The sequence below is a fragment of the Puma concolor genome, chromosome B4 (assembly GCF_028749965.1).
Source record: "Puma concolor isolate L17-30 chromosome B4, mPumCon1.1.hap2, whole genome shotgun sequence".
Taxonomy (NCBI): Eukaryota; Metazoa; Chordata; class Mammalia; order Carnivora; family Felidae; genus Puma; species Puma concolor.
Genome location: NC_141673.1, coordinates 19,473,854 through 19,490,584, shown reverse-complemented (window position 1 = coordinate 19,490,584; position 16,731 = coordinate 19,473,854). Strand labels below are relative to the sequence as shown.

Genomic DNA, 16,731 nt, shown 5'->3' with positions numbered 1-16,731 from the left:
TTGCATATATTTTTCTTAATTCTTCTAGTTCTCTTGGGGATGGACACTATGTCTTGCCCATTTTACCTTGAAGGAATCTGTGTCTTAGAAAACTTGCCTAATTTTTTATAAGGAAGATGTGACCATGGTTGGGATTTGTACCAGTTCCCTCTGATTCTGGAGCTCATCAGTTAGCCACTCTACCATATTGCTTCCCCAAAAGATAAAACAATATTGGGTGTTTCAAAATCCAAATCTCTTTCCAATGACAATAACTGACAATGTTATGAGCTGCCCATGATCCCAGATGGTGGTAGATTCTTGTTTAAAGGGTAAGGCAAGACTCTAAACTCAGGGGTAGGGTGCCCTCCCTGACCACAAGTGTGAGTTGGGCCCCATGTCTATTATTATTGATAGAAATCTAGTAGCACAATATTCAATTAGTAAGAGTGAACCCTGTGGATATTATAAGCCCTTTTTTTGCTGCCTATCTTTATGAGATTTTGCCTGAGAAACAGTATCTAAAAGAAGGATGATAATAGTCTCTTTAAATTTCAGAAAGGAAGTAGTGATGTTTTCAATAGACTGTGTCCATCTCAACTACTCCAAACAAGTAAGTATTGTATGACATAAAGTCTAAGAAAAGCCTGGCGCCCTATAAAAAAATGCTGGGAAGTTATTGTCCAGCATGGAATATCAGCAGCTATTGTATAGCATAAAGTCATAATTCAGCATTGACCTTCTGTTAAAAAGGGCAAAATGAGGAAAAAAGATCATATAATTGGAAAGATCACCCACATATCAGCTCTTTACCTGTTGAAAAAACCATGTTATAGCTATTTTGCTGGTTTGGCCTGGAGACACATGAAATTGTGGAGAGTGGTTTAAATATTTCAGTATCAACTTTGATATCTCTTTACTTCAGGGAATCACAAGTTCAAATTCCATGAGAGTTGGGTCAGCCTTTCATCTCTGGGAGCCAAGAGAGTAAGTGTCATGCAATCTACTCAGCGCTTTGGGGTGTGACTTTTAAAACCAAAGGACAAAGGTGCACATTCTGAGAGGCTGGTAGGATGGTTGCCTCTCTAGCAAAGTGAAAGGTATATAGACTGGACACAATGTCAGTCTGTTCAGACTCTTATTTTTTTTGGAAGTTACCTCATCCTACTTTTTCTGTGGTTATGATGGTAATGGCCATTTTTCCAATATTACCCTTTCCTCTAGCCATGGGGAATGGCCCAGAGCTGGCACCTCACCCAATGCCAAGACTGAGTTTGGTGGGGATCGAAGGTCACCCATTCCTGAGAAACACGAGATTCCTTTGTTGGCAAACTTTCGGTTCAAGGACTCCCTAGTGACTTTTCTGAACTTTTCCTTAGCCTGTATGGCGGTATAGGACACTTTCACCCAATGTTCTCTCTCCCTCCCCTTCTCCTTCACTTGGGGTCAGACTTGCATTGTGTTCTGAGGGCTTGCCCAGGCTTCCTCGTTCCTCCCCTATTTCCTTTCACACTGGTATTTTTCCTAATGAAATCCTACTCTTTTAGCCTAGTCTCATCTTGGTTTCCCCAAAGACCTAGGCTTACATACCTGGTATAGATCCCATCTCCCCACGTAGGAATTAAGGGACCTTTGACAATAACTATATTGCTCTCTCCTTCTCAGTTTCCTCTTCTGTAAAACGAAAGAGTGGGGTAAGGGCACCCACCTCATAATGTTGTTATGAGTGCATGTGTTTACCCTTACACATTTACCTGGCATAGTTGTGTGCGCGAAAGCCTACTATTTCAAGGGCCCTTGATTTTGATCTATTCTGTGAACTCATTTATTAGCAACATCAGTCTGCTCAGGCTTCTTTGCTATCAGAATTTACTCTGCCTCTATCTTTGTTGGAGTATTGATGTGCTACAGAGTAATGTATGTGTTTGTTTCCCCACTGAAAAGTAAGCTCCTTGAGCACAAGTAGCGTGTCTCCTTCATCTCTCTCCCCTCCCCATAGACATGGTGCTTTGAGCAAACATAGCAAACCAGGAAATTCTTGCTAAATTGTTTAAATTTTTCTGAAGAAGTAGCACAATAGAGTTCAGGCCAATAGCAACCCTTGCATGGCGTCCTACTTTTACTGTCCTCTTCACAAGGACAAACAGCACAGAGCCCCTCCTGTCTTGCAACTCACAATTAGTAGGTTGTGGTACAAGAAATATCAATGGAAAAAGGCAGAAAAGAGAGGGTGGTACATGGTTAACACAATGGAGTCCATTTTGAGTATAGATTCTGGTCTGGCCACTTGTTAGAGCAAGACTTTGGCAAGACTTTTAGCCTTACTCAGCCCGGGTTTTTACATCTATACAATGGGGATAATTTTAGTATTTACCCTACAGGCTAATGGTGAAGATTTGCTGAAATAATTCACTATAAACCTTACCACAGGGCTTGTGCTTAATAAATACCAGGTGTTCTCACTGCCCACCCCCATTTTTATAGTTATTGTTGTCAAAGAGCATCCCATGGCAGGGTGCTGTCCTTTCCCTGGCTGGAGAAAGGAAATCTACTTATTGGGTGCTCAGAGCTCCCTTGAGTGCTGGGATAGCAGATGTATACCTCTTTTTTTTTAGTGACTGGTGCATCCCTAGGAATCCCCGGGATTTAGGGAATTTATATTTGTCCCATAATTATTCACAGATTATCCTGATTTAGCAACTTTCTTACTCTTCAAAAGATACCACCTGACTCCATTTAAATATTTCTGTCTGTGATGTAAGAAATCACTACCAAAATTGTTTAAAAGCCTGGGAAAGAAATAAAAGGAAAAAAAAGGCACTGAAGGGTATTTTCCCTCATTGGCAAGAGGTATTTACGTTGCCTTTAATAGTCTTGAAGGATGTTGTAAAACACTTCAGGGTTCAGTCTGCTTAGACTGTTTATTTTATGGGCAGCTTGTTTAGTTAGCTGTTTGTGTTTGTGTTACATTTTTTAAATTAAAAAAAAAAAAAGATTAAGCACACTATCTTTCCCAGAAGGAGTTGATTTTGGAATTGCTGAAAGGTTCAAATGTTGTGGTATTTTAAAAAGTGAAACACCAGATTCTAGCAATTTCACTGATATGTGCTAAAGATTCAGCACATTTTTACCTAAAAACTGGATTTGATTATTTTTTTCTCTCAAGCCTCCAAAATGCCATTGTTTCATCTGACATACAACTTATGCAGGGGTACTTACAGTGGTGTATGCAGTGATTTATCTTACGATGTTCTGAGGCCCAGGGTTGTACCTTTCAGTGTCATTTCAACACCATAGTGAAGAGTTCACAGAATCGGTAGGAAAGGGTGTTGTCCTCCTCCACTCATTCTTTGTGTGTGTGACACATCTGGGCAGAACACTCAAATGTTGTGTTCTAAATTTTCCTCCTCACTGAGTTGAGAGAAATTTTGGAAGTTTGGAAGGCTTGTCTGAACTTTTAGGATGAACAAAATAACACTATGACAAGTTAAAGTGATTTGCATCTGTTTGAGGTTGATGGGAGCCTTTCAGCATATAAAAGTAAACACACATGGTGCCAGACGGAGCTTTTCCAGGACAAAAACATGGCACAAGAACAATTCATGAGTGTATAGTTTTTAGAAATCAGAATTGCTTCATTGTGCCATCATCACTTTTACCTCCATCCTAATATTCGTTTGAAGAAGGAAGCATGTCATTATTTACAGAAGGACAAGCCAGAGCATCCACTAGTGGCCTAAGTCAACCAATACTGACAAAGTAACAGTATGATGCTATATATTTATTGATTCATTTATACTTTTCTTATTTTCTAGTCCTGCAATGCCTCATGAAACTACTCAAGCATGCCACACTCACACCATGACATGAATATTGCATACCCTCCAAGTCTACAACAGTCCAACTGATTGGAAATTCTTGTCCAACCCTCAACCTGCCATGGTCTTGAACCTAATCATTCGAAATTTTTGTTTTGCCATAACTGTGATCTATGGCTAAGAAAAGAGCACATCATGTTTTCACAGATGGCAGAGATGGTTGGTCTTTGATTGCTTGACCTCCTGGAGCTGGCCAGACAGAAAGCCCCATGCAAGCATTTATATATTTTACACAGAATTATATTAAAACTTTTGACATATGAATCCCATCTTGGAAGCCTGGGCCACTTGGTCAGTTTGGGTTTGATGTAAAATCTCTTGGTCCCTCATTGGGAACTTAGGTATTATTTTACCAGACAGAGGAGTTGCCATCATGTGCAGCCTTTCATAGGTCTTACTCTTAACATCCTACCTTCTTACAGGAATTCTGATCCTACCAGTTAGAGGAGCCAAGGAGGATGGTAGAAACGATTGCCACCTTCTTTCCAGACTGACAGTGACACATGCCTACTCAAATAAATGTATGTTGCTTTATTTGATCCAATGGGAACAAATGTGTATGCCCAAGTGAATTGAGGAGGTTAGACGTTTATGGTTACAGAAGGGGAACATGGTAGAAAAAGGCAGTTAATAGTTTTTGCCAATACCCCCAATCTCTAATAGAAATAGGGGAAGAGAATGCTGGAACGAAGACAGGCTGGATGCAATGACTTTTGTGCTAAGTCAAGAATTAGACCTGAAAATTTCTATAGTTGCAAATTGGTTCTGTATGAAAGTTTCTGTTTTCTGATTTATAGAGTCACTCTCTTTCTCTATAGATCAGACTGGAAGTAGTTGAAATCCTTCGACCCTTAGGTACAACAGAAAGAAAACCAACTTCTTTCTGCCCCCTCAGTAATGTTTCCTTTATTTCCTGAATAATATTTAACTTAGTACTAAACCTGGGCCTTTGAGAAGACAAAGGGATAATGTGATTTCTCCTGAACGATAATTAGTTTTCCATAAGAATGTGACTTCAGTGAAAGAAAAGCAAAGAAACTGCATTTATCTATACTTTTGGAAAGTGATTCACCCCAAATTCCTAGTGATTGAAACAATACTAGAACACAAAACTATACAAACACACACACACACACACACACACACATGCACGCACGCACGCACATGGAGAAGCTAGAGAAAAGAATCCCTTTCTTCTCAAAGCTATTTTCTGTAGTTAATTACAGATTGTAAATTACCAGCAAGGGCATTTAAAATTGAAATTAGTTGGTTGTACCAATAAGCATTCTTATTTCTATCAAACTTCTATCAAACTTCCACTTTTTCAAAAGAGTTAGTTTCCTGACCAAAGGTCTTAAAACTGTAACCACATTAGTTAATAAAATAAAGCTAGGAATTTTCCAAAATGTTTTCTAGCTTTTGTTACTTATCTAGCAGTAGCCCATCAGATCTGTAATTGAGCTTCTAGTATATGGTGAGAACTTTCCTTGCTGCTCTCAAGAAGGATCAGATATGGACTCACAGGCCCATTGTCCCACATCGCACATAATTTCCCTGCTGTTCTCAATTTCTATTTCTCTCTTTTTGAGTTTAAATATAAGTCTGTCTTTCTAAGCAATCTCTTTTGGTTGGTGGATAAAAGTGAGGTAGCACTAAAGGCATAACAGAGCCCCATTAAAGATGAACCCCAATGTCAGGGAAAGGTGCTCAAATTTCAGTTAACACCCTGAGGATGGAGAAGCTGATTTTGACCTGGAAGTTTGGTAGCCATTGAGGAACATTTGCTAACCTCACCCGCTCCTTTAAAAATGGATTTGTCTTGGGGCGCCTGGGTGGCGCAGTTGGTTGAGCATCCGACTTCAGCCAGGTCACGATCTCACGGTCCGTGAGTTCGAGCCCCGCGTCAGGCTCTGGGCTGATGGCTCAGAGCCTGGAGCCTGTTTCCGATTCTGTGTCTCCCTCTCTCTCTGCCCCTCCCCCGTTCATGCTCTGTCTCTCTCTGTCCCAAAAATAAATAAACGTTGAAAAAAAAAATTTTAAAAATGGATTTGTCTTGCTTATTAGGTCAGTAAATACTGTCACTGATTTTCAAAGAAATCTGGTAGCTGGGCTTTCATTCATTTTGATGAGCATACAACCTGAGGAATTCTTCACTGAAAGAAAAGCCAAGAAACTCTATTTACCTATAATTTTGGAAAATGATTTACCCCAAATTCGTAACCTCATAAAAGGGCATTCTGCTGCTGCTTCACCTAAAACAGTTTATCTTCTTATTGCTACCAAAGGCTTCCACTTTAACTTCAAACTATCAACTTTGCCCTTGGATTAAAAGTCAACTCCATGTTACCTAGTAAATAGTACAAAAGCCCTATTCCTTTCACATAGACAAGTAAAAAGAATAGACTTCATCTTTCCCCATGGATGTTAATATACTTAAGAAACTGCAAAATGTATTACTTAAGAAAACATTATTTCTTGGTGGTGGTTGGTGGGAGGGAGGTGGTCAAGGGGTGACGGGAGGGAGAAGGGTCTCTTTGAGGACTCTTTTTTTTTTTTTTTTTTTTTGCTTCTTTTTCCACCCTTACATCCTAACAGCACGCACATTCGAAGCTGTATGAGCTTTTGTTTGTTTTCAAGAGATGTTTGAAAGAAGATCAAATGCCTGTGAAAGGCACTGGATCGGCAGCCCTAGAAACTGAAGTGTCCCGGAAGCTGTGTGAGCCCGGAAATATCCCACATTTCTATTTACTTTGGCAATTTTACTTAAAACTAGTAAGAGCTGAAGTTCATGCTACAATTAAATTTTCCTCAGGCACCATGAAATGAAAACACATATTACATTTGATTTTAACTGGTTGAGAAAAATGGTGGTTTTTTGAAAGTTCATTCTGTGACCTTGAAGTAAAAGTTAGCAGTTCCTCACATGGGAGAGCTGAGCTTCCATTTAAGTTGGAATTATTCATAGCACTGGTGTTCTCTGGGTTGGAAGGGCTCTTAGATCACTGAGTTCCCTTCTAGCATCTGCCTGAAACCCTACAATTCAGAAGTGCTGAAAATTCACCAGAAAGTGCTGGCAAAGTTGGCCTCGAAGGTTTTGGTGATACAAGACTCACTTCCACATGAAGAGATCTGTTTCTTTTTCAGATGGCTCGAATTTTCAGAACTAGGTAAAATAATATTAACTAAAACTCTAATAGTGATTACTATGTGCCAGGTACCATTTTAAGCAATATAAAAGTTTGTGCACACACATTCACATACATAATCTCAATAAATTCTCATAACTGTAGGAGACAGATTCAATCAGCACCATCATTTGACAGATGAGTAAAATAAGGCACAGGTAAATGACATGATTTGCCCAAAGCCACACCACCAGTAAGTGAGAATCAGGATTTGAACCCAGGCAGTGTTCTTAGCCAGGTATTCTTAACTACTATGTTTTATTGCCTCTTCAGTCCTTATAACTCTCCTTCATGCCTAGTACAGAGGATGGCACATTGTAGGTGCTCAATAAAAATATTTTTCAACAAATTTATTTCAGGATCATGATTTCTTATATCTTCCCATTTGTTTTACACACAGTCAATTTGCCCTAAGAGAAACAGTAGAATTTTAAAGGATGATCAATACTCTGCCTACTTCAAGAAAGCAGCAAGGAGAGAGATAGGTACATAACATTCACTATAAAGTACTACTTAGACAGTTGCCACCTTTAGCAGTAGGTCCATGAATGATGTCAATTTAAGCTATAGAGGGAAGTTCTAAACAGGCAAGACTTGGGTCAGTGCAACTGTTTGCTCTCCTTTTTTTACTGTGTCCTTGCCCTGCTATCCTATGCCAGGACAAGAGGAGTCATTTCATCTCAGCAATGCTACTCATTTTTATGGTCTTTCTCTTCCACTATTAAGCTGCATATAACAATTATTTGTCCGTCTATTTCATCCATCCATCCATCTAGCATTATATGCCATGTATCACTAGGTGCTTAGTATTGATACTAGAAAGGAGGAGATGGAAAGACTATAATAGATGCTTCCTGTTTACCTCGTTCATATTATTCAGAAATCATATGTTAGGAATTCAAGATGACTGCTTTAGAGTTGATAAAACCCATTCTAAGAAGAAGTGTATTATAAGCCATAGTGTGAGAGTTAAGCATTCTTTAACTAGAAAGTTCTATTCCTTTTTTTTTTCTTTTAAAGTCTTTGCCTTACTTCTTTTGAATGAAGTTTATCATAGAGGATAATTAATAGCTTATCCAAAGCCTTGAGTCATAATTGACATTTACTCAGTCAACAGTGAAATAGGGAAGAGAAAATCTCTAAGGAACATTTCCATAGGACACAAATCATTAATTCTTCTGAGGAACTTGAAGAGCCATCTGTGTTTGCAGGCTACTCTCAGGTGGTAGTCACAGTAAATATTGGCTTATGCCTGAGGCTGGTTCCAAAGCATGGATGTCTTAGCAGAAGAACTCAGCATCTCCTGAATAAGGTGGCTGGCTAGATGGGCCTAGGCACCAGCCTAGCTTTTGTCATTTCAGATCAGCCAGCTTTTTGTCACCACAGCAGAAGTGGCTTGGCTCCCATTTGGGGCTTTGACATGCTTCTGACTGGACATTTTCCTCCTGGGCTAAGTCTTGGGCATGGCCTTATATGTTTTGTTATGTTATGTTATGTTATGTTATGTTATGTTATGTTATGTTATGTTTATTATATAATCCTGGGTTTTCACTGGACCATAGAGGAAGAATGATCCTGAAGTAGAAATACAGCAGGGACATGAAGGACCAGGCAGAAAGTTTCCTTTATACCATGACATCTTCAAAGTAGGTTACTTGGATGAAATGCTTCACTTCTTGGTTTAGTCATCTTCTTACCCAAAGTCTCATTATTTGCTTGACTGACCACTTTTCTCTTATACCCTCTCTCAGCATTTATAATTCACAATTTGGATGATCTGGAGACTTTTTGCTTTATATCTATTAAGACTCTAACCCTACTAATTAAATCAGAGACGCTGAAGGAGAAGATTTACAAGACCTAAATTCTGTGATTCTACTTAGCTCTTTTTACCCTCAGGGAAATCCAACCCCTTGCTCTCATTCATGTTCTTCCTTCTGGTGGAAAAATATTGAATTAATGGAAGATTTCATCTGCCTATTTCTGCCCCATATTTTCCTTTTGGAATTCTTTCTTAGTCCATGTTGATTATGTGCTCTTCTCTGCTGGCCAGAAGGAGGGCAGCTTAGAACTCAAGTACGTCTTTACCCTTTTGTGGATCTCTGTATCCTTGTCTTTAAAATGAAAGGATTGAACCAACGAACTTCAGCTCTAAAGTAACACGGTCCTAGGGTTTCCATGGAACAGAAACTCATAGGATTTCATATATGAAAACCTAGATTTGTGCGTGTGTTTGTGTGTGTATGTGCGTGTGTGTGACAGAGACAGATAGACATACACACAGGTTTATAGGACATAGAATCAGAAGGCAGTAATCAGATGTTAGGAATCCGTTCTGGGCTGAATTGTGTCTCTCCTCAGCCATTCATATGTTAAAGTCCTGACTCCCAGTACCTAGAGTCCTGACTCCCAATACCTAAACTGTTTCCTATTTGGAGATACGGTATTTACAGAGGTAATTTAGTTAAAATGAGGTCAACACCTTCACCTGGACTTTCAGCTTCCAGAAATGTGTGAAAATATCTGTTGCTTAAGCCACCCAGTCTGTGGTGATTGTGATGGCAGCCCAAGCAGACCAATACATCTTTTATATCTGATTCCAAAGTGCAAAAAAAGAAAAGGTTCAATGACTCCTCTTGCAGGTTACCCCACAGGCCTCATAGGCCTTTAAGCAAATACTGGATGCCCTTTGGCCTCAACCTGGACTTGACTAAGAAATGCAGCCTCCAATGACACTGCAGGAAAGAAAATCTGGGAACTTCTATGACACAATTCAGTCTTGCTGAGAATTTTGGGCTAATATTTAACTCTGGACATATATTGACATGGGCAATTCTTCTATAATAGCTTCACACAAGATTTTAAAATACATGTAAAAGCCTTGAATTTTGTCTTAATTCTTTAACTCTCATTTGTTTTTGGGGGGAGGGGAATGTAGTGTCTTATTTGCCTTTTTTATAATTTTTGTTCTTTTTTCATTCTTGCCACTGTCTTTCTTTGGACTTCCTTGAGCATTACGTTTTTCTTTTCCATTGTCTCCATGTTTGTTATCCACATTCTACAACAGGTTACTTCTCTTCCTTCCATCACATTCATTATCTAGCTCCACCAGGCCTACTGTTCTTCATTCCTCTATAGCACTTCCCACTTTTCTTTATCGCTGTCTGCTTCTCTCTCATCGTCCTTGCCTCTGTCTGCTTAGTCCTTCTCTCCTCCATTTTCCTTTTTTGCCTCTGTGTTCAGTTTCTAGCTCCAGTCTCCCTTCTCTGCTCTTTCTTCTTTCCTTTCATCTGCTGACTTGCTTCTGTCCCCACCTTCTGCTCCCCTCCTGGGTGTTTCTTTGGCCCACCTTTCCTTCTCCTCTGAGACTTCGTTTTCTTGGTGGTAGATGGGGGATGATACTGTAAACATCACAAAAATAATTGCATTGAGAACAGGTGGTTCCCTTGGTGTCCCAGAAGACAGAGCCTTTGAGTCAGCCCAGAATGCCCGGGATCCATGTGGCACAGGAGACAGCACTGGTGCTGGAGGGATGTCTAGGCCTCAGTCACAAGAACCAAGCTTCTAGAACTTTGGGACTGATCTCTAATCCCCGCCCCCTCCCCAACTAGAAATTGAGAGGCACTGAGCCACCTAGGAAGAGAAAGAATTAACCTGTCTTTGTCCCCGCAAGCACACTTCTCAGTCACATTCTCCTGAGTTACTTCTGTGGTGCTTCCTCCCTGACTCACCCATTGGCTACTGTGTTCTCTCTGCACCAGACTGTGCCCAGTCCCTTTCCATCATTCAAGCTGGCTCCCTGGGGTCACATCTCTGCTAAGCTCCCTGGTCCTCCTCTAGGCTCAGCTGCAGTTTAGGACCAGGAAGCAGTAAATGTGTCATTGTGAACTTCTTGGTTTCTCTTCTTATGCTTTCTGCACAATGCTAGTTTGGCCTCCAAAGAGTAAAACCACAGTTTTTTTTTGTTTGGGTTTTTGGTTTTTGGTTTTTTAAATAGTGCCCCCAAGGAGACCCTAATGAGAGCTTTTCTTTCCTTACTCACCCATCCTCACTTTATTTTTTTCTCCTTCACCTACCACCTGCTCTTTAGTTCTCATTCTTTCTACTTAGTTACTAGAATTTAATCACTTCTACTCATTTCTTCACCCATTCAACAAAATTTATCAAGTGGCTAATGTGTATTAGATGATTTATGTTGCTTTGGATGGCATAAATAGTACCTCTGAGGTTTGTTTGAAGTCTAGTTCATAGAAAAAGACATCTACAGATTTTGATCATTAGAAATTTCTAGGTGTTCTGAGAACCAAACAGAAATTTCTGTTTTTAATATATTTTTCTTTAATCAGGTTTGCCATTGAATGTGAGTTTCAAATACTTCCCATTTTAGCACATTTTTTTTCTTTGCACCTTTGCAGAATACCAGGACTTGAAAAGTTATGTGCTTTGTTATTAATTTTAACTATGACAGACGCTAACACTTGTCCAACAGTTACTTTGTGCAGAACGTGAAAAGAATTGCATGTGTATTTATTAATTCTTAAAACGACCTGATGCAGTAGGTATTGTATCAGTTTTACCGATGAAACTAACGCTTGGATAGGTTATGTTATTTGGCCACGGGCTCTCAGCTGGTGACTGGTGAAGCTAGGACTTCAGTTTTATCTGATACCAAAGCTCACATTTAGTGACTGTTCTCCATTGTCTTCCAGTATCAGACTGTCCAGAGCAGCGAAAAGGAGACTTTGCAATGTGGAGTGACCAAAGGGATGGACATCTGAGGTGAGAATGGTGGTTTTTTGACATGGAAGCCAGGAGACTATGGGACATAGTTTCTGTTTGGTCTACCCACAGGCATAAGATACCTCAGTCTCTTGAGGATGTTGGATCCCTCCCCACCAGCTGCCTTACCTTCTGAGCCTTGGGCATGTCAGTGTGGCGCTGAGCACGGACTGAGCGGGCAGACTTGGCAGGCTTGAGGGGTGCACAGTACATCTCTAGCCGCCTCAGATCACAGCTCCGGAAGCAGCACTCATCCACGATGCCTGTCTGGGGTGCCCTCCGACTGCTGGAGCCATACCCCGTGGGCTTGTCTGTACAAATCAAACAGAGGGGCCTGGCTTTAGAGGGGAATCAGCTATCTTCACAGTTCCACCCAGCCCCTGGAGCCTCTCCTCTCCCCACACCTGGTCAACCTACACACCTCAACCTCTTCCTGAAGCTTCCCCAACAATTCCTGATCCCACAGATTCTTCTGGATCACAGTGTGTCTCTAGACTCTGCATTACACTCCTTAGCACTAACTCATGCACCATGCAGTTTATTTTTGTTAATTCTCAAGTTCTCAGAAGCCTGTAGTCAAGGATCTTATCTATGCCCAAACCCAGTCTTTCCTTATATATTCCCTTAGTTTGGAGGCTGCTAGGAATATTAATTAAAGGAAGATCATGTTTCAAGTTTTCTTCATCTTTTTAGCAAATTTGCATAGTTTTTATGCACAGGATGGCTCAAGTGTTTACTCTTTTGCTTAACTGCTTCCATTGTAACATCAAATTGAGTTTCAAAGGGCTCCTCATTTTACTGATGTTGCTTAAGGTCATTCATGCAGTAAGGGATGGAGCCAGGGCTCAAACTCAGATCTATTCCCTGCAAAGTTCAAGTTCCTCAGACAGCCCAGGAGATCTGTTGAGTAGCTATGGACAAGACACTTAAGCCTCCTGAGGCCTAGTTTACCCATTTGTAAAGTAGGTTTAATATATTCCTTATAAGGTTCTTTAAGGATTACGTGAAAAAATGCACTAAAGGTGCTTAGAACACCCCCTGACATATAGCAGGTCCTAAATAAATATTGGTTCACCTTCTATGAGTATCCTTTTCCAGGATCTTATATGGTCTCTGAAGAAACAGCTTTTGTATTAACTGCATCCAGAAGCCTTGGAACTTGGAATTGGTAGCAATATTAGTGTTACAGGGCTTCCTCTCCTTTCACCCTAGAGAGACCAGAGCAATCAATTCTGTTTTCTTATAGAATAACTACTACACTGAGACAGAATGAACTAAGTGGCCATCTTTCATGTGATTCTAATTGCCCAGAGGGCATATGATGAATCAAATTTCTTTTGATATTTACAAATCAATTAGACCTCTTTACTTGGCAAGTAGGTTTTGGTTTAGTTTTATTTTGTTTTGTTTTGATTTGGACACACTTTTCCTGGCTCTACAACTAAAAGAGAGGGCAAAACAAGCTTACAGGAACTTAAAATGTACCTGAATTCTTTGTAAACTGTTTGTCACAGTAGAACTTCTGTTAAATCAAATATTGCTTATATACCAATAGATAAAACAGACAAAAGTGAAACTGCTCTGGCTTGGGCAAAGGCAGGGGGACAGGATCTTGGCTTTCTCTCCTCCCAAGGGAGGTAGGGGGCCTGGGTCTTCTGCACTGATATCCAGGCTTCATGGAAGAAAATTTGTGAACCACTGATCCAGAAGAATCCAACTCATCAATCTGGCATTTATTTGATCTTTATTCCTGACAGAGAAGATAATGTTATATTTTAAATAAAAAGTCTTAGGTTTGTATCATAATGACACCATTCTTCAGAATGGAGTTTTGAAAGTCAAAATCCTCATGTATATTTTGAACTCCCTCGTTAGGGAAGATCAGACCCATGGTAATGGCCTGCTACCAAACTAGTCTGGCTGCCTTGCTGCTTGAAGGGCCAACCATTCATGGCATCCTCTACAAACCCAAATGTTTTCCTGATGTTTGGCACAGGAGCCTGGGGATGCTTCCTCCCTGTAAGACAGGTTTATTGTCATACTTAGGGCAGCTAGGGGGTAGTAACTCAGTGAGGGTTCATTTGTGGTCTCTTTGGGTGGGGTCTGCTTTCTTGCTTAGGGGCAAACCCTGTGGGTGCCTCATGGTTGAGAGGTTTGGGAGGGACCAGTCAGCTGGCCCCACATGAGGCCTCAGCAGTGCTTTCACTTGCCATTGGAGGATCTACCAGTGCAGAAGACTTGTTCTTCTTGCCAGCCGGGCCCTGGCAAGCTGAGACTTGACCAGTCCCTTGGGCAATGTAAACAATATTTTTTGTTTTTTGTTTTTGGTTTTTATAATCTTTTCCTGGGACTATAAATTAGAGGAAAGACACAAATGAGCTTACATGGTTCTTTGTAATCCACAAAGGACTTCTACATACTTCTTGCTAAGTGGTTATTTCAAGAGATTGAAGGGGTCAGCCAGTTGAGAGTAGCTGATACACTTTGGTTTTTCTCTTAGGGTGAAGGAGAAAGTGACTCAGCCTACCTTGAGGTATCCCTGTTGTCCATCACGGGTAATGATTGCTCTTTGTCAAAAGTATACATTTCTTAATGAGACATAATTGGGATTTGTTTGTTGTGTAGTATAGAATAGTAATCTGATGCTTGGAGGTAGGGTGGTAAAGGTGATTCCAAAAACCTTCAAACTTGGCTAATTCAGAAACAACTGATTTCAAAATTCATCCTTGTGGGTTGAATATGGAGAGGGATAGGCTTTGCAATGCCTGGACCTCTTTAGCATTTCCATTTCATGCATTTCTAATATAATGTTCCTTCTAGAGGAAGACACCAACCTTAATCTTGGGAAGGCAGAAAACACTGTATGTATTGCATACTCCCTTCTTGGAGATTCTCAATAGCCATGAAACTCACCACAGGTCTATTTCCCCTTATGAAATAGAAAGTAATCATCAACATAGCAAAAATAATAACACATACTGGGCATGTGCTTTGTCACCTCTCTTAGCTGATCTCAGAGTTTGACATGGCTCAGTTCTATAAAATAGCTGTGCTTCTAGGTCAATGAATTTAGGAACAGAAATTTAGGACTTTTCTGTAATGCTCCATAAAGAAAATTGACCTTATGTCCATATTTGTTTGGCTTTTTTTTTTAATGTTGTTGAAATGGTGGTATAAAAACTTGGATTTTTATCATAAATGTAACTACTGGTTGTCTTTAGCTACCATAATTCTAGAGAGATGATTTTCTTTGACTATTCATAATATTACAATGGACTAATTGTACTTCATTTGGAATATATGAATATAATAAGTGTTTAGTTATGACCTTTTGAAATTTAATTCATCCTTTGAAGTATGCTATAGGCTTGATTTCTGGTTCTATATCAAGATATGTAACAAAAAAAACACATTTCTCACTAATTGAGAGGCCATAGTTGAGGGTCAAAGTTTTGTCCTTTATCTTTCAAATACCTCATATTACTTCTTTTTCTTTTTTAATTGAAGTATCATTGACATACACTATTATATTAGTTCCAGGTGTACAACATAGTGATTCAACATTATACATTATGAAATGATCATCATGATAAATCTAGCTATCATCTGTCACCATACAAAGTTTTACAATATTATTAACTATTACCTCTGTTGCACATTGCATCCCCGTTTCTCATTTATTTTATAACTGGAAGTTTGTACCTTTTAATCCCCTTCCCTATGTTGCCCATCCCTCACCCTCTCCCCTCTGGCAACTACCAGATTGTTTTCTGTATCTGTGAGTCAGTTTCTATTTTGATTTGTTTGTTCATTTGTTTTTTTAGATTCCACATATAAGTGAAATCGTATGTTATCTGTCTTTCTCAATCTAACTTATTTCACTTAGTGTGATACTTCTAGGTCCATTCGTGTTGTTACAAAGGGCAAAATTCCACTGTTTTTTTATGGTTGAGTCATATTCCATTGTATATACTATATACTACATCTTGTGTATTCATTCCTCTATTGATGGACACTTAGGTTGCTTCCATATCTTGCCCATTGTAAATAATGTTGCAGTGAACATAGAGGGGCATAAATCTTTTCAAATTAGCGTTTCATTCTTTTCAGATAAATACCCAGAAGTGGAATTGCTGGATTATATGAAAATTAAATTTTTAATTTTTTAAGAAACCTCCATACAGTTTTCCATAGTGGCTGTACCATTTTGCATTCCCACTACAAGTATACTCATATTGCTTTTTTTCTAACACCAAAGTAAAAGGGTGCCTGGGTGGCTCAGTCGGTTGGGTGTCCAACTCTTGACTTTGGCTCATGTCATGATCCCAGGGTCTTGGGCTTGGATCCCAAGTCCCGTGTTGGGTTCCACGCTGAGCATGCAGCCTGCTTAAGATTCTCTCTCTCTCTCCCCCTCTGCCCCTTGCCCCCATTTGTGCTCTTTCTCTAAAAAACAAACAAAACAAAAAATAATGATATTTGTTGGTATGGTCAAAACTAGAAGTCTGAAACTATGTGGTTTACTAAGAAGGCAGTAAAATAATTTGCTCCAGTATAAATTTTGAGAAAAAATAGGGATTTTTAAATGACATCTAAATTACAGCTATTGTTATTATGATTAATTTTTAAATGAGATGGAATGAATTGTTCTATCTTTACCTTTAAAAACTCATTAGTAGGGTGCTTGGGTGGCTCAGTTGGTTAAGCATCCCACTCTTGATTTTGGCTGAGGCCATGATCTCATGGTTTCATGAGTTTGTGCTCTAGCTCAGGCTCTGTGCTGACCCTGCAGAGCCTGTTTGGGATTCTCTCTCTTTCTCTCTGCCCCTTCAAGCTCATGCTCTGTCTCTCTCAAAATAAATAAACTTTAAAAAAATAAAAGCTCCTCATTAGTAACTATGTAATTCTACTGC

General features: G+C 39.6%; 1 protein-coding gene across 5 annotated transcripts in view; it reads right to left on the bottom strand.

Moving 5' to 3' along the window:
• The window catches only part of IGF1 (insulin like growth factor 1), a 78,873-nt gene that overhangs the window by 10,533 nt on the left and 51,609 nt on the right, over positions 1 to 16,731 (bottom strand). For 2 of the 5 annotated variants that reach the window (XM_025926623.2, XM_086712511.1), the window contains exons 3-4: positions 11,951 to 12,132; positions 7,378 to 10,443 (exon numbers count right to left, since the gene is read on the bottom strand). In XM_025926623.2, the coding sequence (XP_025782408.1) occupies positions 10,282 to 10,443; positions 11,951 to 12,132 (344 nt within the window). In that variant the 3' untranslated portion in view covers positions 7,378 to 10,281. Of the gene's footprint in view, positions 1 to 7,377; positions 10,444 to 11,950; positions 12,133 to 16,731 lie in introns of those variants that run through there. The other 3 variants (XM_025926621.2, XM_025926622.2, XM_086712512.1) reach the window with 2 other exon arrangements.